Source organism: Diabrotica undecimpunctata, chromosome 6, assembly GCF_040954645.1.
Source record: "Diabrotica undecimpunctata isolate CICGRU chromosome 6, icDiaUnde3, whole genome shotgun sequence".
NCBI lineage: Eukaryota > Metazoa > Arthropoda > Insecta > Coleoptera > Chrysomelidae > Diabrotica > Diabrotica undecimpunctata.
Window position 1 is genome coordinate 55,321,898 of NC_092808.1, and position 26,731 is coordinate 55,348,628.

At 31.9% G+C, this 26,731-nt stretch overlaps 1 protein-coding gene across 3 annotated transcripts in view; it reads left to right on the forward strand.

Moving 5' to 3' along the window:
* Positions 1-26,731, forward strand: part of LOC140443451 (tyrosine-protein kinase Src64B-like) — a 459,485-nt gene that overhangs the window by 389,583 nt on the left and 43,171 nt on the right. For all 3 annotated transcript variants that reach the window (XM_072534716.1, XM_072534718.1, XM_072534717.1), the window contains one exon: positions 11,615-11,868. In XM_072534716.1, the coding sequence (XP_072390817.1) occupies positions 11,796-11,868 (73 nt within the window). In that variant the 5' untranslated portion in view covers positions 11,615-11,795. The remainder of the gene's footprint in view (positions 1-11,614; positions 11,869-26,731) is intronic.

A 26,731-nucleotide genomic window follows, 5' to 3' on the forward strand; every position in this document is an offset into this window, starting at 1 on the left:
TTATTTTGAAGAGAAGAAACATCTAATATGAGTAGGTATATTGTTTTTAACATGTAATTTTAATGTGTTCCTAGTATTTTTAATGTTTCGTTTTCAACGCACAATCTTTGTTTTTCTGCTTTTAAATATTATGATACTAAAAATGACATTAGTTTTGTACACTTCATACTTATTTTATATTTCTGTTATTTAGATTCTGTTGAGTTAAATAGAATCTTTTTTTTTATCTAAAAAAATCTTAATAAATTATTCGAAAATTTCTTCTTCAACTCAGCATAAACTCAGGATCTGCGACTTCATACCAGTTTCGTGTGTTTCGAAGCTATGCGTGTGTCTTCTTCCTGATCCACTTCTACCCTTAATCTTGCTGGAGCATATAAGTTTTAGGAGGGTATGCAATTGATCCAAGCAAGATGTGCCAAAAATAAGAAACATTGCGAAACTTACCGCGCTCTAGGCCATCACAACACCTCATTGGCGATATAAGTGTTGGTAACATGCTAGAAATATTATAGATTGGTCAGTCTATAATATTCGTAGAGTGTGCCAATAATAACATGCCTCTAATATGTTACATAGCATTTTAGCCTTCTTCTGAGTCCTAAATTAATACTTTTGCTAAAGAGAATTGCCTTGATCTTTATGAATTCTGATACTGCACTATGTATAAGTGATGATATCTCCAGTGGTTGGTCTTGGTCTAAGATTTCGGTGATCCAGCTGCCCAAATATTTATATTTAACTACTTTTTCTATAGTATTGTTTATTACAATGTTTTTTTTTATTATCATAAATTTAGTTTTTTTAGGATAATTTTTGCACTGTAATCTTTGCGCGTTAGTATTTGATAGAGCGTTCGATGATATTATCTCTTGATTGAATCTGTATCTTAAAGATATTTATAATTATCTTGTCTTGAATGATTTTGTCATCTACGAATCAGGTTTTTTTGAAAATTTGTCCACAGATCTTAATACCTTCTTTTTGGTGACGAAAACATGATTAATTTTAATATATTTTTTGGAATACTAGCCAGAAATATCTATCTAACATTACTGCCTTTAATAGCATTTGTTAAGAATATATTTTATTTTCCGATATTATTACAAAAAAAAAGATGTTACGGTAGGCGGTACCGTAGACTAGCACTAAGCCGTATACGATGTTTTCTGTATTTATAAAATTTAAATAATATTTTTAATATTCAATAAAGTAATTTTATTATTTATATTTTAAACAAGTTACATTATATTAAAATAATCTAATAAATTATTCTGTTTGCTCATAGCGCCACCTACTAACTTATTAACAATGCAGTTTACTTGCAGACCTGCCAAATTCAGACAAAATATTAAATTAATAATAAAATTCAATTAAATATCATTTGATAGTAAATTTAGTTATCGCATAAACTAAAAAGAGGTTTAAAAATAATAATTGTATTTAAATGAAATTATTTTAAAACGAGAAATGCCATAGAAATTTAAACTTACGATTGAATATTGTTCATAATTAAATGACATTTATGACTTTTAAATTTTGACAATCGTCGCTAATGAAATCTTTTATTGACAGATATTCTTTTGATTTTTTACTTTTATTCTTTTACTACTTTTTTTACTATTAATGTCGGTAAATATTTGATAACTAGAAAGGAATTTATCGAGAGTAGTCGATGTAAAAAAACCGCTATTTTGTGACGCTGCCCGTGACGACGCCATCTTGTGGTTCTAGTTCCGTGATGCTCGCCTTATAATTTTACTATAGAGAAAAACGTAATACAACGCCAGTATAGAAGCTTTAATTCCGCAATTAAATCTTCAAGCGATATTATGTTCGACATCAATGATTGTACTATGGCGTACAGTTTTATTTATGGGTTTTTAAAATCTCCCCTGATCACTTTTCTTGCCTTCTAATTTGACGTATTAGGTTTTTCTTTGTAGTGGAATTGTCTCTGCCACTGGCTCGTCGTTGAATTTCGTGTACTGGGATGTTTTGAACTTCGTCTTTAAGGGCATTAGACCAGGCGGTATCTGTTTTAGGTTGGGTAAATCGTATATGATCCTATTTTTTGCTTTAATCGCTTCGAAATATTAGAAATGATAATTTTTTATTGAACAATTTGTGAGAAAAAAATTAGGAAAATTCTATTTTTTTTCTCCTTATACCTCGGCTGCTATGCATTAAAAAAAATTGTTAACACAAAAATGTTTTGGAATTAAACTTTCTTCAAGATAGATTTATTTTATAGATTAAAAAGTAATTATTATTATTGCAAAATTGGCAAAATCCATTAAAAAAAGGGTCAAAAATCAATGTTTCTTCAATAATTTTTTTCAGGTATTAATCCACGTAGAACATTCAAAATTTATTTAAAAAAATCTTTTTTAATATAAAAATGGACTACACAAAATTTCAACATAATCTAGCAAGTAGTTTTTGCAAATTAATTTTGCAATCTTAATTTTTGAAAAAAAAAGTTATTAATTTTCAAAATTATGCAGAGCCAACAAAAAAAAAGTGGTATATACTTAAAAAAAATTGCATATAAAACAAAATTCAGGCTTTCAAATAAAATTCGAATAATTGAAATCCGTTAAATAGGAGAGCCTAGGGATTTTTTTAAATAACTGTACAATTTTTAAGCTAATAAACATATAGAATAACTTTTTGAATTTTCAATTGTCATTTTTTTTTAACTATCAATAGTTCAGCGAAAGGCGCTTTAAAAAACATTAGGATTGGTCAATTGGTTCCGAAGTTATGATCGATCAAAGTTGACTGGCATTTATCAGTAGTAGAAAGGTTTGAGGTGTTTTTTAAACAAATACCTTTGTTGTGCCAAGTACTTAGTAGATGTAAATTCTCGTTTTTTTCGTTTGTGCAACCTGGATAAAATGTTGATGTAAAACAAAATACAGAAAAATTGAGGATACAGTGGTGGGGATAGCAATTTCAGCCGTCTTAAATATGAAATCACGCATTCAAAATAACGACGCGTTTTTTTCAATTCTCAACTTCATTTTTCTAATTTCAATTATGTCAGCTTTTATAGGACCAATTTTTTAAACTGAGTCCCGTGAGTTAAAACGTACAAACTGTGATACTTTTAAAAGCGTATAATTATTTATTTTCCAAGTTTTTAGGTATAAATGAATATTCACTTCACAATATATCCACTTGCAAAATTGCGTCATTTTTTCCTTTTTTTCGTTCGTTAATATCATTGTTAACTGTAGTATTATTTATTTTTTATTAACTAATCTAAATTTTAATCTACACTTTAAATTTTAATTTTAGTTAAATACTAGTTTTATAAATAAACTCCATTAAATAGAAAAAATCATTAAATAAAAAATTCATTTAATAAATTCCGGATCGATTACTTATTAACTTATTTCATATAAACTGTTTAAACGCAAAAAAATTATATATACATATAATTTTATTTATGTTAAATACAAAAAAACAGTTGTGTAAAAAATTCCCTAGGCTCTCCTATTCAACGGATTTCAATGATTCGAATTTTATTTGAAAGCCTGAATACACTTTTATATGTATTTTTTTTTTAATATTTAAAACTTTTTTGTTGGCTCTGCATAATTTTGAAAATTAATTTTCCAAAAATTTGATGAGAAAATTATTTTGCGAAAGCTACTTGATTGATTATGCTGACATTTTTTTGTAATGTTTTTTAATATTAAAAAGATTTTCTGGGCAAATTTAGAATGTTCTATGTTACTTTTAAATAACTATTTTTTTAATGATAATTTTGCAATACTTATATATCTTATACTCATTGTATCTTCAATTTTCAATCAATTCTAGCTTGTAAGAAATTTAATTGCAATTTTTATTGCAATTAAATTAAAAATGAAAAAATATAATTTTTCTCACAAATTGTTTAATAAAAAATTTAGCCCGTCTCTTGAAGTGTCCGTATAGTGAAATTATTATTTTGTAAAAGAGGGTGAATAAAATTAGGGTGTTTTAAAGCAGATACCGCCTGGACTAAATATGATTTTTCTTCTTTAATAGTTTTCAAACAGAAAAATTATGTTCTTGATATTCTGATGTATGAAAATTAATTAGGACATAAAAATTAACAAAAATATGGAGGTAGTGATACATTTTCTCTTATTAATGTAAACATGTAGAGAATAACTTTATGAAACGTGGTATTGCTTACAAAAATCTCAAACAACGTTTCTGAAAAAAAGTCTGTGCCTCACTGTTTCAGCCTTCTTTTTTTGTGTATAAGATTTTATGTAGCGTAGAGGTTTATATCCTTTTGTTTATCTTTGACGCGTGCAATATAATGAAAAAGTCCTACTCTTCAAGTTCCTTTCCTTTCCAAAGGTTTTGGAAAGGACCTTTTCTTTCCAAAGGTTTTGGAAAGGATGATTCAGGTGTAATAAGAAGCGTATATAACCTTTGTATCGTATATATATATTTAGTTCCTTATATTATATGTCTTAATTTCTTATTAGATCTCTTTTGTGCATGCTGGAAATCTTATATCTGCTGCTTCTATTCTTGTACTTTTTATGATTTATCCAGCAGATCTAAAACATACTCCCCTAAAGCCAGTTAGGCTTTGGGGGGCTTTGGCCACTCCCCAAAGTTCGTGCCACTTGCTGGCTAAAGTCTAGTGTTAGGGTTTTCAGGCCGCGCAAGCGCTTTTAACACGACTAACAACCTCTTACGTAGCCGGGACCGAAAGCTTTAATTGCCCTCCTATACACGGTGGCAGCTCAGTTAAATTAGAATAAATAGAACAAGCTTAACTTTGCTGAGAATGTCAATTTTGTGACCCCAAAAAAGTTGCAAAAAAGTTTGCCACTTCCTCGTAGGAGTGAACACGGAAAACATCGATTTACCAAGAATCTGTACGTCGTAAAAGATGTTTCGAACAAGAAATGTAGCTGAGATAATTTTATTGAGAATGATGTGTATTAGCACTTTTTCTGCAGAATGAAGCGTTCTCCCAGAAACAACGATTGAAGTGACCGGCGATTTTGAATGTCAGCTACGCGTGCGAAATAAATTTTAAATCAAATTTGTATTTGTAGAATTTGACGGTAAAACTTCGATATCTTTCGATCAGAATGTCCTTTCGACAAAAATCAAAGTTCGTTTTAAAAGTGAAGAGTGCAGCTTTCGTATGCCATGTATTTTGTATGAATTTGAAATATGTCTAAAAACGCTTAATTTAAACTTTCACATTACAAACAATTTCACGTCACAGGAAATGCATTCACAAAGACTGTGTTGTGTGGAATTTTGTGTAGTTTTTAAAAACGTACTTGTTTAATTCAAAAGCAGTTCTAAACTTTAAAAACGTTTGGAATGTGATAGTTTAGATTCAGTATTTTTAGGTATATTTCAAATGCATCATATATGTTGCCAAAACTGAAAATCGAAATTTCATGCTATAGGTTTAGAAGATTAGGCTCTAACAATGAAAATTGTTAATTGAAAACAAGATTGAAGGTAAAAGGGGCATAGGACGAAAGAAAAAATCTTGGCTACGAAACATCAGAAATTGGACCCACACAAAAGGAAATGAATTAATTCATCAAGCGCAGAACAGAGAGAAATTTGCCATATTGATCGCCAACCTCAACAGGGAAGGCACTTAGGAGAATTCCGTAGTGAGCGGTTAATTGAAGTAATAAATTTTATTTAATCTCATGTAAATCGTAAAAAATGGTACAAATCGCGCATAGTTTAATTATTTAATATCTTTAAAGAAAATCTTCATTTGCGGCAAAATGTAAAAATTGCATACGAAATCTGCACTCTTCACTTTTAAAACGCACTTTGATTTTTGCCGAAAGGTCATTCTGATCGAAAAATATCGAATTTTTACAGTCGAGTTGATACAAATTTTATTTAAAAAATTGATTTCGCGCGCATTACACATTCAAAATCGTCAGTCGATTCAAGCGTTGTTTCTGAAGAACGTTTCATTCTGCAGAAAAAGCTAATAGACATTTTTGTTTAAGTAAAGATGGTAATATTGTAATAAACATTGGAATTTAAAATTAATATGTGAAATTATTGTTACAAGTAATGATTTTTTAATATTAAGTATCGATATGTCAAAAATATTCGTTTAAAAATGGTGTTATAAAGAGAATAGAAAGTCCAAAAATGATATCTATATCACACCAAAGATGATAGACAAATAGCAGTAAACAATGGCTACAACCAACAGACAATAATTTAAACCAAAAACTACATAAGAAAGTTCTGAAATTAGTCTTTCGATCAACAGAGAAAAAAACCCAGTACTTTCTGCTCGATTACATATACAAGCAAGATATCATCAAAAATAGCCAAACACATAAAAAAGAAAGAAATAACACCAGCTTGAGAACGGACAACAACTTAAGCAAATATATTAACAACAAGAGCGAAAAGAAAAAGCGCTTACACAGTGGTGTATACTTATATACTTAGATACAGTGTAAACTTACATGTGGCGATTGCACAAAAACTTACATCGGTCAAACGGGTAGAACATTTAACAAACGAATAGCAGAACACAAAAGGGCTTTCATTAATAGATAAACATATTCTACTTACGCAATTCACCTTCTAGATCACAATCATTCTTTTAATAACCAATTCTATCTATGAAAACTAACAAATTAAAAAATATAGATATAATTCTGAATGACAAACTTGAGACAAACAGTTTACTCATCAAGGATGGTCTAGAGATAGAATGAACATATAATCTACGTTAACACACTTTACACAAACATATAATAAAAAAAACACACACACAAAACAATCAGAATTTGATATTCCGATGGTAAAAACACCATTCTCAAATTTTTTCAACCACAAGCATGCTGTTGCCTACCTACAAGATTGAAGCCAAGTAACTCAACCAACAATTTTGAAAAATATAACCTACAAATAACAACTTGTTGGTTATGCATTTTCGTAGAAATAATCTTTTTTGAAAACGATTTCGAAATCAGGTTCAGAACCTTTTTAAGAATAAAATATTGAGTACCTCAAATATATCAAACAACTACTACATCCTCTTCTTCTTCTTTAGGTGCCGTCTTCTTAGCGAAGGTTGGCGATGAACTTTGCAAAGTCTTACCTATTTTGGGCTTTCCTTATTAAACTTTGAAAGTCTAATCCTGTCCAATCTTTGATGTTGCGCAGCCAAGTCATTTGTCGTCTACCCGGGCCGCGTCTGCCTTCTATTTTCCCTTCTATAATAAGCTGAAGGAAGTTATACCTGTCGTGTCTAAATATGTGTCCAAGATAAGACGTTTTACGCTTCTTGAGAATTTCTGTGAGTTCACGTTCTCTATTCATACGCCTTAAAACTTCTTCATTTCTAACGCGGTCGGTCCATGGAATTTTCAGCATACGACGAAATACCCACATCTCAAAGCTCTCTAAACGTCGTAACGAGCTGACTGTTAACGTCCAAGCTTCCACCCGGTGTAATAGTACACTATATACATAACACTTTATCATGCGGTATCGTAGGGACAAATCAAAATTACGGGTAGTGGGTAACTGTCACATCATTAAGAAGGTGCTTCTTGCCTGTTCTATTCTACATTTAACCTCTTGTTCTTGGTCTAAGTTTTCATGTATTTAACAGCCTAGATACTTAAACTTTTTCACTTGTTCAACTAGATTGTTGTTGACTAGTATGTTTATAACTGGTGTGTGTTTTTTTGAAATTACCATTGTTTTGGTTTTTTTACATTCACCTTAAGGCCGTATAGTTCCCCTTTTCGCACTACTTTGGTTAACAGAATTTGTAGTTCTTCACTGCCAGCAATCAGTACTGTATCATCGGCATACCTAATATTGTTCACGATTTTTCCATTGACTTTTATTCCTTCGTGTGCTTCATCTAGAGCATGTGCAAAGATGTCCTCTGAGTACAAGTTGAATAATAATGGTGATAGTATACAACCTTGTCTAACTCCTCTTTGGATGTTTATGGTTTCAGTATCACCCATTTCAGTTCTGACAGAGGCGTTTTGGTTCCAGTAGAGTTCACGTATTGTATTAATGTCGTTTGGATCCAGGTTCTTTTTTTGCAAGCATTCTATTAGCTGATCGTGTTTGACTTTGTCAAAAGCCTTTTCATAATCTATAAAGCACAAGTAGACATCTTTTTGTTGATCCCGACACTTTTGCATGAGAACAATGAAACTGAATACTACATCCAGTAATACCAAATATCGCAACTCGTTTGTGTACAATATATTCAATATTCTATTTTATATTACATATATTATACCCTTATCTTTTTAACAAATTGATTGGCTTGCTCCTAAGTGTTCTACGCAAAGCTTAGTAAAATGTTAAGTTTCGACCGATCCTGTCGTTCACCCACTTTTTATTTTTAGAACCATAAACTTATAGCTTCTGGTTCATGTATTAACTAAAGTAAATTTAATGGTTTAATGCTGCATGTATGTACAAACACTTTACAGACACATGCTTTTATAAAGAAATCTTTGTGTGGATGTCGTTTTCTGTTGCATACATGCATTAAACGCACGAAAACTTTTAACATGAGATAGTACAGAGATGTACCAGCCTTATCAAGAGAAGTTCTTATTTTGTTTATTTTTTAATTTTCATTCAGATGTATTCAAATTTATGTGAATATTTTATGAGTTTGTGAAATTATAATCATAACAAACTTTAATGAAGATTTAAATAGGTGAATTTATTATTGAATATATTTGTTTCTTTTTTCTTCTTAGTTCTATTACCGTTATCTATCGTTGGATCGCAGTTCTAAGTATATTTTATGGGATTTTTTTCCTGAATAATGAAATGCAAAAGTTCATATTTTTTAGCGTGCCTCATAATGTAACCGAGTTATTCAAGCTGGCGTCTTGAGAATTTCTGACTTTGTCAACCCAGCTTATCTTTAGTAGTCGTCTGTTTACCCATATCTCAAAGACTTACAAGCGTTCAATCATGGCCTGACTCAGGGTACTCGCCTTATCCATATATTATAGTAGTAGTACTGGAAATATATAACAATGGGTCATGAATATATGCCTATATTTTTTTAACATTATTATGTTAGTTTCTGCTAATTGCCACTGTAACTCATTCTCTCTTTCATTTAAATTTCTACTTGTCTTCTTCTTAAATAATATGACATCTATAGTACTTAGTCAGAGCTTTGTACCAAATCCTGTTCTTACGTTAAACTTCAAAAAGACTCTTGATAAAAGCCTAAAAGTTATAAAAATTTCTCCTGGCTCAATAGTTTTTTGCTGGTATAATCTGCCTCATGTCACTAAGCAGTTTACATATGGCAGATCCTTCCTTCAATTCACATTTTCTGCACCATGTTCATTTACCATATCTATGTTATAGACGTGTTTCTTTACCAGCTCTGTGACAGTCATCATATCTCGTCTGTTAATTTCTTTAAACTATATGAATGCCTCCTGTCAATGTTGTTAATGATTCTCTTTATATGGGGTTTCTCTTGTAAAGCAAACTTTCTTTAGGATTCTTTATTTGTACATATGATTTGTTCTGTCTATTTGTTCTGGTTTGGAGAGTAGTGGTTATTCGCTGCTAATATGGGATAGTCGCCTGGCTTCTCCTGACTTTACTGTTGTTAGCTATTAATCTTTTGGTATTTTTTGGTCTTCTCTTTGCTGCCATAGTTCAATATATTTATATGTCCCAATCACTGTATTATGTCAATATATTGTTGAAATATCATTATTAATAGATTCCCGTAAGTTTTGGATTGATTCTTCTTCACCAGAAAATCTTTTCCCCGTAAGTGTGTCTTATTACTATATTTTCTTATACCTAGCAGTTATTACTTTTCGTTTTGTTTAAAAATTCACAATTCACAATTTAATCAATTCAAAACCCAATAAGAATTGGTCTTATTATTCTACTATTCAAACTAACTTTTCATTAAATTTTTTTCTTGTTCAATGTAGCCTCCCTATGAATATTTTTAACTCGGTTTCGGTTGTTGATACAATGATCAGTCGGAGAGTTTTCTTGGTATTTCGAGTGTATCCAGTGTTCCATACAGTTCAATTGTTTATTTTACTATAGTGTTTATAACATACTTAATCGCCAACTAACGTCGGGATCCCCATATAGTGTGCTGCAGGATTCCAGTAAATTAAAGCGACGTTGTAGCTCATATTAAGTATTTACACTTTCAAACATATTTCTGTCTTGACTGAATGTAAAATCTCAACCTTTATTTCGAATCACCTACTAAAACCTTTATTAATCGAAGTTAAAGTTTCTAATATTCATTCATAACTTCGCACCAAACCCCCGCGGCACCCTCTGTAGGATTAGAGCGTAATTAGTAACTCTTACCGTGGTAAACTAAGAAAGCGATCTTGTAATTCGGTAAACTTGTAATTCGAGCATTTTTACCAAGAATTCGGGAATGATTCTTGTGTGAACCAAATTGATTACAAAATTAATGATAATAGGCCAAAAAAAGATTCGCTTAGAAGTCGATCTGGACAAATTAGGATGAAAATATACTTAAACCAATCATTACCGGTGACGATTCATGGGTTTACTATCTGGATCCCGCAACAAAACAGATTTTACAATGGAAACTTCCATCTTAGTGGTAATTTTGATGGGTTTTTCCACTATAAAAGTTTTTTGTAGCTTGAATACGTTCCAAAAGGAGAGACAATCAACAAAGAATATAACGTTCATATTATAAAAATATTACGTGATGTATTGAGAAGAAATAATCCCCATTTTTGGGCGGGCAACGACTGGATTCTTGGTCACGTGTTTTGGCCAAATACAAGAACTGTGCCAGTTTCCCATACAGTTTCGACGTAACATCTGTTCTTTTTCGTGTTTCTAAACGAAAAATGTCGTTTAAAGAGCGACGTAGAGATAATTCAAACTAAAGCGTACATGGCGATTAAGGCCATTACAAAACTGAATTTGAGAACTGCTTTATTAACTTCAGTGGCTTCAGTGAGTACCACTGGGAGCACGTTAAGTGGAATAGTGTTTTCTTCGAATGATGCCAAGAGCTGGATGGCGAAGAATAAAACATTGCGAAATTATGGATGAACTTGAAGCTACTTCAGATAAACAAAAATGTATGGGTTCTACACATGTAAACAATAATAGTTAATCAGCAAAATAATAAATTAACAAGTTACACAATGTATTATACACAAGTGTCTCATAAGAATACCACAACTGGCCTAAAATTGATAAAAAAACACATGCATTTGTTTCAGTTTAAAAAGTTGGTCCATCACTGATATGTTCTTTTCCAAACCCGCCTTGTATTTATTCTCCCAGTATCCTATATTAATAGATTTCAATAGGGACTATGAATTATTTCGAACGCTTTTCGTTATATAGACAAATCGTCTTCATATAATATCAATATCCCGGGGCTCCTTTTATAGTCTAGTATGATGTATTTACAAGTCGATAAACTTACGTATATATCTTGTATATACGAGTTCTATACATTTTTTATTCATTGTTATGTCATTATCTAATTTTAAATAGTCCGATTCTGTTTCTCTTTGAACACATTAATATACCGTGTGTTTTTTCGTTCCAGATGAACTCTCTGCGCCATCGTTGTCATCGTCAAGAACACACGCAGAGGAAAAAGCAGAGCACCAAATACAACGACTGTGAGTGACCTCGACGGCCACGGAGAGGACGTCGAAGAGGCCGACGTGGTGGAGGAGCACTAGGTGAAAGAGACGGGTCGGCTGCACAGCGACAAGATCTTCACCATGGGCAATTGTTGCTGCTGCCGTAGCCGGGCTATGCCTCCGGCTAAGCAAAAAGGCATGGAGGCAGATTTAGGTAAATTTTTTACGATTCAGTTAGCGCGCAAATATAGTGTACTATAATTTTTAATTTTGTAGTAGCAAATTTAGTTGGAGATATAAAATATGAGAATAATCATAAAAATTGAATAATTTTTCTTCACGTATATTATTAAATCGGGTTTAAGCCAAAACTTATACTACTCTATAATTTTTAATTTTGTAGTAACAAATTTAGTTGGAGATATAAAATATAAGAATAATCATAAAAATTGAATAATTTTTCTTCACGTATATTATTAAATCGGGTTTAAGCCAAAACTTATACTACTCTGCCGTATAATTAAAACAACTTTAATATCTAAAGTTTATTTTCGCTGAAGATTGTGTTACTTTTACTGTGCTATTAAAACAAGCTCTGTGCATTGAATTAATCCATTACACAGTAGGGAAGAAGATAATAAAATCCTAAAATTTTAAGGTGAATACTCAGTTGCTCAGAATAAGCAAAACACGTGCTGAGATTTCAACTTGTATAAATCAAGAAATAAAAAGATTAACATTAGCAATCAAAAACAATGAGACTGTGAACATTACGTGGAGCAAAATCAAAGATTATGTTATAAAGATACAGAACGAAAATCTACAAAAAAAAAAGAAGAAAGAAGAAAAGAGGTGAAGGAAAAGTGGATTGTGGAAACATGATTTGAGATGGAGGAATTATAGAAAAATCAGAATTATTAACAACTTACATAAAAAAGTAAGAGTAGAAAATGTGGAAAATCACGAACAAAACATCTAACCAAATAATTGATAAAAACAATAAACCTACTAACAACCCAGACTGAATAAAAGGTGGGCTAAACATATTGAAGATTATTTCTGGCTACCATAGAGCTTTGTTGCACTACCAAAAACAAAGAACTCCAAACACTAATGACAATAGATTGATCAGTTTAAGAACACAATTATTGAAAAAAAATTGAGGTGATACATACAAGAATATTCAGAAAGTGTGAAGCGGATATGAGTAATAGACAGTTGGACTTTTGTAATGGCTTCGGAACAAGAGAAGCTCTATATAGTTTCACAAGTTTTGCTCAAAAATGACGAGACCAACAAAAACATCCTTACGTCGCTTTTATAGACTATGAGAAAGCTTTCGACAAAGTTAAGCATACCAATCACATAGAATGTCTAAAGCGGAAAGGACTCGACAAAAATTATATTGAGATAATAGTGAGAAATCTCTATTGAAACCAACAGGCTGTGGTACAGTACTACCATCTTTCTAAGCTATTGATTAATATTCAGCTCATCAGGGTGCTCTTGTTCGAGGTGTGAAATTACATAAACAAAATAACATTTCATAAAACAGGTAGATCCACTTTTTAGAGAATTTCACATATCGAACAATATCACTCCGCTGAGCTAAATATTAATGGGGAGAATTTGTAGCTGAATATTAATAATGCGCAACAGAGAAGCAGGCTAGTGAGATAAGACAGTGCAATTTTACCATTACTATTTAATATATACTCCGAAGAGTTATTTACCCAAGCACTTGAAAATGTACAGAAGGGATCAAGATAAATAGTGAAACTATAAATAACATTCGTTATGCTGACGATACAGTCATTATCGCTGAACATAAGAAATGCCTGGAAATGTTACTAAATAGAATTTGCGATATTAGAGAACAGGGGAATAGGCCAAATGCCACCTAATTAAATCTATAGAACAGTTTGGTTAAACAATAAAAAGAAAGAAAACAAAAGGAATGGTTATCAGTTAACAAGGATCCAGATAAAAAATTAATATATTGAACAAGTGCACAAAATGAAATACTGAGTCTGAATTATAGAAGATCTAATTCGGAATCAGAAATTTGATCAAGGATAGAGCAATCAAGTGCAGCCTTTTTCAAGATCAGGAAATTTCTGTGTAACCACAGACTCAATCTGTAAATCCGATACCGTATGGTAAAAGGTTATATCCACTCTATTCTTCTTACTGTTAATAATTACGTAATAATAAAGCTGGAAGCTTTTGACATGTGGCTTTTTAGGACACTTTTAACATTACCATGGAAAGATCATAATACGAATGAAATGATGTTGCACAGAATGGGAAGAGACAGAGAACTCTTGATCTCAATTAAAAGGAGAAAGCTAGCATATTTGGGACACATATTTAGGAATGATAAGTACGAGTTTTTGCAACTGATTATGAAGAGAAAAATTGAAGAAAAACGGGGTCTTGGTAAACGACAAATATCGTTGCTGAAATACATTCGCGACTGAATCGGATTAAATACATAGACATGCTTAAGAAAAGCCGAAGGTAGAGATGAATTTGCAAAGTCTATAGCCAACCTTCATTAGTGGAGTCGGCACTGGAAGAAGAAGAAGAAGAACAGGCAGTAGGTGTAGACTTATTTCCGTTCAGTCACCTTACTTGGTCCCGATGTATTAGTAGCAATATCATCTCAGAGTTTTTGTACCGAAGAAATCTAGCTTCATATATTTGTGTTATTATTATTATATGGTGAGAATTCCACGATCTCGCTACAGATAATCATTTCCCACGGACTATAGAACATTTGTGTTCTATGCAAACACTTCTTCAACGAGGTTGGGAGGTAAGAAAACCCGTACATATGTGCTTCATTGATTTTGAAAAGGCATTTGATCGCGTTCAGCATACCAGACTAATTACCGCCTTGCAGAGCATCCAACTAGATGAAAAAGACATCAAACTTATTGCCAAACTTTACTGGAACCAAACAGCCATTATTAATACCAACAATAGAGAATCAAAGTCAATCAGTATTGAACGAGGCGTAAGACAAGGCTGTATACTATCTCCCACCCTCTTTAACGTGTATTCTGAGAATCTATTTAGGGAAGCTTTAAAAGATCAAAAAGGAATTATCACAGGAGGAGAAATAATTAACAATATACGGTACGCCGACGATACTGTGATTCTAGCTGAAAACATCGACGATCTGCAGGGGCTAATCAATAGAGTTGACATGGAATGCACAAATTGGGGACTGTCGATAAATATCGATAAAACTAAATACATGGTGACCAGTAAAGTGGATATCGGCGCAACCCAACTGATATTAAACCAACAACCGCTGCAGAGAGTTCAGAGATTCAAAAACCTTGGATGTTGGATTACCCAAAATCTAGATCCATCCTTTGAAATTCGATGTAGAATTGAACAGGCAAGAAACTCATTTCAAAAATTCAAGCCTCTATTATCCAATAACTCATTAAATTTGGAAATCCGTGAAAAGTTTACAAGATGTTACGTGTGGTCTGTACTTTTGTATGGATGTGAAACTTGGACTTTAAACGCCGATATCATGAATAAAATCGAGGCGTTTGAGATGTGGTTGTATCGAAGGATACTAAAAATTCCATGGACTAGCAGAACCAGAAACGAAGAAGTTCTTCGAAGAATGGGACATCAACGAATATTATTAAGAGGCGTAAACTAGAATATCTTGGACATATAATCAGAGGACCAAGATATGAGGTCCTTCGGCTAATTCTCAACGGTAAAATCGAAGGAAAGAAATGGATAGGACGGAAGGAACTCTCTTGGTTGAGGAATTTGCGGCAGTGGACAGGTTTGACAGCGGACCAATTGCTACACGTAGCGCAAGGCCGAGATCAGTATAACAATATTATAAGCATGGTAGTCGCCGACGTTCCGTAGGGATATGGCACTCTAAGAAGAAGATAGAACATTTGCTACTCGTCGAAATAATTAACCAGATCATGGTTAGGTTATTTGCCTACTTCTGTAACACCTAGCATGTGTTAGAAATAAAATATGAGTATTAGAAATTATACTTCCTTTAAGTTGAGACTTAAAAATAAACTAGTTTTCCTTCTTTCCACAACTAACATCAAGTTCTCTAACTGTGGATTTCTCAACAATGACGTTTTATAGGATAAGTTCCCTTTGTTTCTTTTCGTCCAACTTTCTATGGTCATCGAGGATCTGGACTGACACTGAGAGTTACTCAGCTACTTGATCCAGCCAGCATCATCCAGCCAGGTCATCCTAGGCTCCGAACAGCACAAACAGAGATTGCGACCAGCAAAGCAACGACAGAAACACGGGTTAAAACTTTAGCGTGTTGAATTACAGATTTAATGTCAGAAACAAGTTGAAATAACTAGGTACCTTAAGACGGTTGATAAATCTACAAGGGTAGAAGTAAAATGGGAAATACTACTAGCAAACATGTTTTACTTTATATTAAGTAAACATCAAAATAACAGTAAACTCGACAAAAAAAACTAAACTAACAATATATAGGATATTCATCTACCAGTGCTGATGAAAATCATCTACTCATCTTCGAATGAAGGATGAAGGAACATTACGTAATACTTTTAATTAGTGTCAGGGAAAACTTTTTTATGGAGTAGACGGTTGTATTATAAACTTACTCTATAAAAAAAATGGAGAAAATATTTTATTAATTGATCCTTCATCAACTTTTCTTTCTGCCTTTCGTCCTGTTGTGGTTCTGGTGTTGTTATTGTCATCATATATGATGTTATTATCTGGCCACTATTATTACTCTGTTCTATTATGTTAGTTCCATATGGTTTTGTATTGATTGGTCTTACAAAGATATGGTCATATAATATTTCTACGATTTTTTGTTTAAAAATTTCTTCTGTAATATTCTCATTTTCCGTCAATTATCAGTTTGTCAAATTTACTTAACTATTGCTCACCTGCCGTTTTATGTTAGTTTTTTTCTCGCTGGGCGGTCCGATTAGTACTAAGCCTCCAAAAAAACGAAAATTTTAGTTTTCTCTTTTTAGTTCGATACACTTGGCCCAGTGATGCTCCCAACTTCTTTAACCCGTCTGAAAAATACGTTTTCTCGAGGTGTGCAAAGTAGGTCTCCGTGGCAACGATCAGCTTCTCGAATCAAATTTCTGCCTGGCTTTTTAAAGTTTAGGATATGACCCACGCGGTTCACGGGCACTTGGGTGTGGCTCATCAAAAACCGACGTGAAACCACTGTAAAACACTCACTAAACCAATTGTTGATGGTCGCCGTCGAAGGAGAAGGATGATCCTACACATTATCCAAGCGATCTTTGATTTCGCTGCGCGATTTCCCTTCCGAAACCAAAAATCGAATCACTGACCTATATTAATCTTTTTTCATTTTTCTAAAATTCGCAGACACGTCCGCTACTAGAGTATACGAACTATATTTAGAGGACCGCTGCGCTCCGCATGGTCGTATGTTACAATAGTTTTGCATACTGTTTAGTTTATCTTGATTTATTGATATTTATAAATATAAATATAATATAAATATATACCACATGCTTTAACACACATACAGTCCATCTAATTTACTTACCGTTGCACGTCATTATCGTTGACAGAGATCGAAGTTGACATAGTTGCCAAAGTATAAAAAAATCCTGAATCCATTTTAAATCAAATAGGTCACATAATTATTGCAAAAGTGGATTATACAACAAAACAAATTAATATTTAATGTAAATAAATAGAAACAAAACAAGAGTTAAAAAATAATCTTGTTAAAAACAATTTGAGCCGCTTGTATACTTGTGATAGAAGTGTATTAGTTTTTACGGCCTGAGAAATAGAACTCACAGTTGAAATATGTAAATTTAAAGCTGCAGCTATACGCTAAAACAAGAATGTATATTTTAAGCATCTACAATAATATACAAAACATACATTTACATACTTCTTTAACAGCAGTCAAGGGTAGAATGGGGCCGTTATTATCACGTTCCTGTTCAAAATAATTAATCAAAGAAGCTACCATCTCTTTACAACGATTATTTAAATTCTTACGTGACATTTTTGAACTAAAACACACTAATTTTGTTCTAAAAAGAACAGATTTTATTAAATAGGTAAAAATATAAAATAAGAGGTATTCACTTTAAAATTTTTGAAACTTTTGAACTAAAACACACTAATTTTGTTCTAAAAAGAACAGATTTTATTAAATAGGTAAAAATATAAAATAAGAGGTATTCACTTTAAAATTCAAAATAATAAAGTACAAAAAGTATCAATACTGCAACTGTCAAATAAGTGTTACCAATTTATGCCAAAATATCACCTTCATTCGATTACAGTTACAGTGTGTTCCGAACAAATGTTCTTCATAAAAACGCTTTATAATGCATTTATACAAATTAAATGAAACATATTATTGTGTATTTCTTTAAGTAAACATTAATAGAAATTTTTATGACTTAGATGAAGTATAAAAGATTTACTAAAAGATACAGAGTATATATATAATATATAATAACGGATTTATTCGGCTGTCGCCGCTTCTCCGCCCCCAATTTCCATCTTTTTCTGTCATATGCAGTTGCCTCTTCTAAGTCTCTTGCCGCCATTGCTTCATCAATATCGTTGCGAAAACTTCTCCGTGGTCGTCCTCTCTTTCTTCTTTCAGGAGGGATCCATTCCAGTACTCTCCTAGGCCATCTGTACTCTGGCATTCTTTTAACATGTCCGAACCACTGTCCGGGTTTAACTCTGTCCGAGATACAGAGTAAGAAACAGTAATTTTTTCTTTCCTTATGCTGCAAATTAATGGACATTCGGTTATTGGATATTAATCGATTTGTTTAGAGTATCTCTTTTAAACTATTTTAGAACTTGAGTCAAGTTTGTCATCGAATGCCATAGTCTGTGGACTAGTGCGCATTTCGATGCGCATCGCCCCGCCTCGAATTTTCCCATTGGCTCTTGACCTGGAAATCCCTATTTATCGCTCGAACGGCACATATAAATATTGGCGATTTTCACTTTCAGGTCAGCCAGGTCAGTCCCTCACGGGCCCTCCGAGAGCTTAGTGCTCTTGGGGCGCTGCTTTCTGCTGTTCCAATTATACTCTGTGGCTGAGATATTATTCAACTACAATCTGATGTTTTATTTCGACCTATATTTTTGTCATGTAAGAAATATCTTGTCTTTTTCAAGACAAGCCTTTAGAAGACTACGACCTGATGCTTATTTCGACTTGGTGTACTTTTGTCATGTAAGAAATATCTTGTATTTTTCAAGACAAGCCATCAGAAGATAAATATTTACAAGTCCATACCCAGTAAATGGACTTGGGTAGAGGAGCTCTCGACTGCGATATTCGAAGCCCTCTACAGAGCACCCGGAGATAGCAGAAGGTGTATAGACCCGTATTTGTTCCCCCGAGGTGACAATTACACTCTTTTTCAATTTCCATACTATTTAAGTTATTTTTATGTCATTCATAAAAACTCATTTGTGTATCAAATATTTGATACAATTATTCGGTCGATGCATATACAATCTCTAATTATTTTCATACTTTTTGTGACATGATGATGTTAATTCTAGTGAACTTAAATGCCTATAGATTACGTAAAAGACTCATTTTATGGAAATTTCCAAACAATCTTTTGTCAGTCAACTGGTCACAAAACTTCCTCAGAATCCTCGAAACATAAAAAGTATTTTTTCCTTTTAACCTTGCACTTGGGTCCCGAATTTATTTTTAAACCCAACTTGTTCTAATCCTTAGGCTGATTCATATTTCTTGATACATATGTTTCATGTGCATTTGTTGAGTGAGAATGTTTCATATTTCTCACTAACTACTAGTGAGGAGCGCTTAGATTTTAAACAATTTAAACTATTTAACAGAATTGTTAATGGGTATATTAATATTACTCTACTTACCCAGCCCAGGATTTACTTTTACTTAAGATTACAAATAATTGTAATCACCTAAATTATATTTTGAGTGCATTAAAACTATATTTTAATTTTCGAAACCAATTCAGTACCAACCAATACATTAAAAATGAATCAAATAGAAAAAAATCCTTTGCAGTGACTTTTTTGTTCGTTATTTCGAAGGTCATCAGATGATGTCAGGTATTTTCTCTTTCTTGTAATGACAGTGTGATTTGAATCTCTTTAGCAATTTTTTATACACTATAACTTCGAATATAACACTATATTCGAGTGGTATAACAGTATAATCGAACTCAAAAAATGATAATCTAATAGTGTGTCAGAAATGAACTTTGTCTGAATTATTTGATTAACTTCCTTCTCTTAAATCAAATTTATTTTAATAAATGATAGCATACATAATATTTTGTATGCTTGCATTATTGAGGATATTTAATATGTAACCATCGAAAAACCTCTTTCTTACCATATGTAAAAAATAAAAAAGTAAAAAAGAGTTTTACTATTATTATTATTAAATTTGGTGAGAACAAAAAAGATAACACACCTATAGAGGGATTTGTTTACAATTTTGATTGCCCAGGTTTTTGATATGTTTCAAGTTCTCATCTGATTTGCCAATCATCAGATCATCAATGGCGTTAAAACTCTTCGTAAATCTTTGCCGCGTTTACTATTGCTTTCCATGTTTGTCGGTCTTGTGCCACTAGTTTACATTGTCTAACTCCCAGTTTCTCCAGATCCTCTCTGACTGCATCTTTCCACCTTTTTCTAGGCAATCCTACAGACCTTCTCCCATTTAGTCTTTCCCAAAACACAGTGTTTATAAGGCGATTGTCGATGATGTATGTTTTATATGTATGGATCGGTGGTCCGTAGCAAATCTTCCTTTTCGCATGACTAGGTCTCCCTTTCTCGTCCGCTCTGACGCTACCTTTCGTTGGGGTTAGTTACTCAATTTTCAGAAAGGTTGCTCAGGTGTCCATGGTTCACTCGTGTGGTTAAAACCACATTTCGTAGAGGTGAGGATAGGAATTGAGGAGAAGAGGCTAGATTTGCTACCTGGACACAGCATCTTGTAATGCGCGTTACTACTCCTTTAATGATTTGCCGATGTAGGAAGGTAATCCCAACTGATCGAGAACTGATCTGAGAACTGATCGAATCCGAACATGCGACATAGCAAACTGAATGGGGAAGAAATTAAGAATATATTAAAATCAGAAAAATCGATCAGTTTTTAGTTCTTACCACCCGTGTAGAAACGATGACGACTTTTATACTGAGGACTGTTTGTTTGTCTTAAAACCTTTTATGTTGCATTTTTCATATGCATTCATAATATAAAATAAATCTGCATAGAATATTTTTGGTGTGACAAAACAAAAGCATTTTAGCAGAGCATCATACGTTCTAGAATCCCGATGCGTTAGAATCGGGCCACATTCTAGTTTTATATAATACTAATATGATTCTTTTTACTAAGAATTTACAAAAGAGTCCTCGTATATTGTTATTCAGAGAAGGTTTCTTCTTACGTTGGACGTACTGTTATGTAAAAAACGAAAACGGATGTCTCAGCGAGATGATTATGATTCAATCTAACACAGAGATATTTCTTCAGTACCATTAATGTAATAAACCTTCATTAAGTATATTATGAACAGCTGAAAAAATGCAGAAAATGTGAGAACATACATTTAAACAGCTGTGAACGCTAATATGATACTGTATAGATAAAAACTTCCTTGTATTAATTTAATTGTAAATTGTTTTGGATAATTTTAAACATAATCTTGAAGGTAACTTGAAAAACTACGTGATTTAATAAAAATTAACAGGAAATGTTTAAATATGATAAGTAATTAAGATCTTAGGTAATATTAGTGATCAATTATTTCTGACTCAGAATTTACCTGAACTTGAAACAATCTCTAAAAATATATAAGCGAAGATAGAAAAAAAAAGAAATAGAAGTGGGTACACCTTTAAATGAATTATAAAATTGGGTACAATATGTTCCACAAACAATTTGAGATTAGTGACCATTGTCCATTCCTAACTGCAAAATATTTGAATTGGTTTGACAAATGTTTTGTTTACTACCTGGTAATGATAAAAAAATCACTACTCTTCGTCATTTTAGAAGCCGTTGAGCAATGCCATTCGCTAGAAGAAATATTAAAAATTGAGAATTTCGTTTAAATTTCCTTAAAAAGTCCAACTTGATATTTTTAGAAGACGCTTTAGAAACTTTCAAATTTATTGATAAGCATACCAGTTCACGAAGTGGGTGGTACTTGGTAAGTGCCGAATGGATAATTAATTGCATTAAAAGCTACCAAGAAAACAACATGGAATGCATCTGAATCCAAAACTAAAGCTACCAAGCCTGTAGATGGCTTGGTGTACGAGACAAGTTATTTTTTTATAGAGAAATTAATATTACAATATGCGAATACAAGGTACGAGTAAGGCGCATCAGCTGGTTCAATTTCAAATTAGTGTATTTGAGCGAAAACTGCATCAAAATGAGTTTAGTAAATCTCAAAATGTTCGTTTTCCATTGTACTACAGTCATCATTAACATGATACTAAACTTTTTGATTGTTTTTTTTACACCTAAATTGTATACTTTAAACTTATATAACTTTTGAAAAGACTGGTATGTTTTTGTACACACTATGGCAAATCAAAGAATGGAAAAGAAAAGTATTTTTGAAGTGTGTATACATTTATTTCCTAGCTTAGGGATTCCGGCTTACAAAGCCATCTTCAGAGCTATGCTACAATAAAACAATGATATAAATAACTAATTTAAAGTTTACAATGTCTCACTTACGTCAAGAAAAATACAGAAATTTTCCATTAAGCTGTTTCTATGTTAATATATTCCATTGAAAAAACACAAAAAAGACTGTACACTTGACTTCACAAAATTACACATTTGTTGAGGTTTATAATTTTTATTTCTTTGGATTGAGGTTTTATTTCTTTGGATATTTCAAGGTCTTCTAAAAGGTTCATAAGTCTACAACTTTTATTTGGGATGTTATGTAAAATTTTACCGTTTTTGGTAGGAGACAAAGAAATGATTATTAAATTTATTGTAATTTCTGATTTATTTGTGTAATTTAGATGTTCTTTGATTCTTTGAGCCAGGGTTCCCATTGTTCTACTCGCATAAGTCAAGTTACAATCACCACAATGACAATAGATATTGTAAATACCACCTTTGTATAGTTCATAAATTTTGTCCGAAGTTTTGCTAAAAATGAACTTAATGCTGTGTTTGGTTTTCAAAGAGATGTTTAAGTTACTGATTTTATTACTAAGTACTCTTGATTTTTTTTTGTGAAATTGGTCCATAAATAAAATAAGGATCTATAAATGAATGTAGTGTTGGGTTTGTTTCCCACATTAAAAGCTTGGTTTAGTCTCTTTTTAAGTATTGACCTTGTAATGACCTTAACTACAGTAGAAGGAGGAAATTAAGGTCACAGAAGGTCAATACTTAAAAATAGACTAAACCAAGCTTTTAATGTGGAAAACAAACCCAACACTATATCCACTTATAAATCCGTATCTTATTTAGAAACATTTTCAGAAAAAATTAATAAATGTTTACTTATTTCAAAAATACTTTTATTTTCCATTCTTTGAGATATATAACTTCATCAAAAATTGAAAAAAATTAATTTTACCAAATTTATTTATATAGCTTTAAAATGAGGTGCCTACAATATTTTTACGTTGAGCAAAAGCAAATTTGTAAGCAAAAATGTCAGATATATAGTATTTTTGATATAAAAATGCGTGCACGTCATTCAAGATTTACGACGTCAGAACCCCACAGCGTTGCCAAAACATCAGAATAGTTAGTAAATGAGGAATTTTTAAAATGTCAACTATTATATTAACAGTAAATACACTTAGTTTTAAGATTACTGGAACACACTAAAATACATAAGAAAACATTTTAATACAAAATTATATATTCTAAATTTTAAACTTACCACTTTTAGAGCATTAATAATAAAAACGTCCTGCCATTATTTCTTGTTCAAAATAATCTATCTTATATGAAAGCTTATCAGCTTTCTACAAACTATTTAGTTGTTTTGGCATAGCACAATCACAATACACAACAATAATTAGTTTTTAACGCTATTAATCTAAATTTAATATGTATTTATAAATACAATTTATTAATATATATATATATATATATATATATATATATATATATATATATATATATATTATGATCAAATTGTGTAATAAATCAAAACATAAACAAAATTCTTACTCTAAAAAAGCGGCAACCCTTTAAACAATTTTACCACACGTGAACTGTCAGTTGCGTACAATTGTGTAATATATTTAATTAAAATTATTATTTTGTGGAATATTAGACTTAAAGAGTTATTTCATAAAATTTATATTACTAATAATAACAAATTTTTTTGGTTATTTGATCAATATAACTCTAAAATTCCCAATATAATGATGATTACATTTTTCTGATTATTATACGATGTTGACGCCTATGAAATATTGAGCAGTTCCGTATGGGTTTCGTATTATTAGCTGTGTTAGGAAAATTTGAACTCTAAGGTTGACGTTCTGGAAATTTTAAATATAAGTGACACTTTATATAAATTGTGACGTGCACGCATTTTTATATGAAAAATACTATAGTCGATAATTTGTTATTTTTTAATAATAAATTTGCAGTATCGGCTTCTATGGACCGATTTTAATTTTTCATAGTTTGTTTGCGTTTTTTTTTAACAACAAAACTCGATTTAATAAAAGGGTATATTTTTATTAGTTTATTGTTATAAGCATTAAAACAATTACATTATTTGTAACAAATTCGGCGGGCAAAATACATAAAAAAAAAACAGTTGTACAATCTCATGGTCCACGAGACCCCTCTTTTCCAATAGACTAATTGCAAAGATGCCACTCTAAAAATAGGTTTATAAGTTACTATCTCGGAACAAAAAATAGATGGCATCGGGAGACAAAACATCTATAAGTTAGTGCTCCAATAATATTGAAAGGTCAATTTTTTACGACTGCAAGGGTTGACGACTTCAAATAACGTGACTCGATAATTACAGATAGAAAAAACACTGTTGAAGCAGTAAAAATAATTATACTTAGAAACAAATGTTTCTACTATCTGCTTGTGCATACCATCGAAACTAGTGTCGATCAATTTAAAAGAAAAAATATACGCGGGAGAATGTATATTAAGAATGAACTTTGAAATAAATGGAATTTATAATAGACCAACTATCATAAGAGAACGAAGTAAACGACTAGATTGTATAGTACAGAAAAGTATTGAAGGGGGGACTACAGGAAAAAATATCCAAAGAGAAACAAAAAGAAGATGGTGCGATAGTATAATTTAAGACCTAAAAAAGTTAGTAATAAATCAATGGAAAAAGCAAATACAGGTCAGAAACAAAGAGCGACTATGGCGAGAATTACCCTCTCCCGTTCAGCAAGGCAAACTAGTATAAAAAAAACCTGATATAGTTATCACCGCATCTTCAAAGCCAACTTTATTTTCTTTTGCAATTTGGAATTAGTATTCGTTATGCACTTCTACCATTAATAAATAGATGAAAGTATCGAAGAAAGTCATATGTAGTGATATAAATCAAATAAAATCCTTACATAATAATCCATCAAACTGATTACGTCCTGACTAGCATTGTCCATCAAAGTTTTTCAGATCCGCAACGTACCGTAATTATATAATTATTTAGTATTACAGTTGTTAAATATACATGTTGAAATTCAAATTATAAATTATAGGTACCTGTGTGTATATCAATTACAATTACCCAACGTAACTATGCTGGTAGATGTTTATAATTCGATGCAACCATTAGGATTCACTCACAGCAAACATATTATTAGATGTCTTCACTTAGGATATTGCTACGATCGTAACCCCTGTAAAATCCATTAAATTAATATTTGATGCGTATGTATCATATTTTGCAGCATCTATTAACAATCTTTGTCACCTTTTTCCAAAACAGCTTGAAAGGTCAGCAATAGTTCTTAAATTGAATTTGTGTGGCTTATATTTTACTTGTTTAATGCGCATTTTTATATGTTTTATTTTTTTTACATTTTTCCTGTTAGTTAGGTTAACTTCTTCTTCTGGGCCATATCCTCTCAGAAGATTGCCAACCACCGTAGCGATTCGGATACTCGATGCTGCTGCTCTGAACAGTTCTGTAGAACTACAGTTAAGCCACGTTCTTATATTGTTTAGCCAGGAAATCCGAAAATATTGCAACTTTCTATTTTTGGCAGTGTTTAGAACTTCTTTTTGTTTTCTCATTCTTTCTAATAGTACGTCGTTTGTAACTCTGTCCACCTAGCTTATTCTAAACATTCTTTTGTAAGATAACATTTCGAAAGCATCCAATTTATTGTCAGAAATCGCTGTTAAACACAAAATTTTTAATTTTGGAAAATCCTTATCTTGCTTGTACAATTCTTGATTTGATTTCTTTAGTATAGTCATTGTTGTCGTTAATTATTGATCTTAAAAATTTCTGTAAATCATTGGGCTTTCTTGTTGTTGATGTGACCCTCGGGTTTTTAAGCCATGAGCTTTTTCTTCATCCTAGCCCACTTCTTCCGTCTATCTTGCGTTGTATTATTAAATGGCTTATATCTCTCTGGGTGACGCATAATATGGCCATAATATTCCATTTTGCGATTTGTAACTATTTTAACCACTTCCCCATCCGCTGCAAAACAACCTCATTACGAACTCTATCACTCAACTTATTCGTAAGATTTCAAAGACTTTTAGTTTTCTCAGAAGTGTATCCGTTAAAGTCCAACCTCGACACCATAGAAAACAAAATTGAGAACACATAACATCTTACTTGTTTAATTTTTAGTCTCGAAGTGATATTGTTTCCACGTAAGATTTTCTTCATCTTAAAAAATGCAGCTCTAGCCTTCTCTATACGTATTCTAATTTCTTTGTTCATGTCCCAGTTCTCATTTAGATTATAACCAAGGTAAGTGATACTGTTGGTTCTCTCCAGATGTTCTCTATAAGCTGTTACCACTTT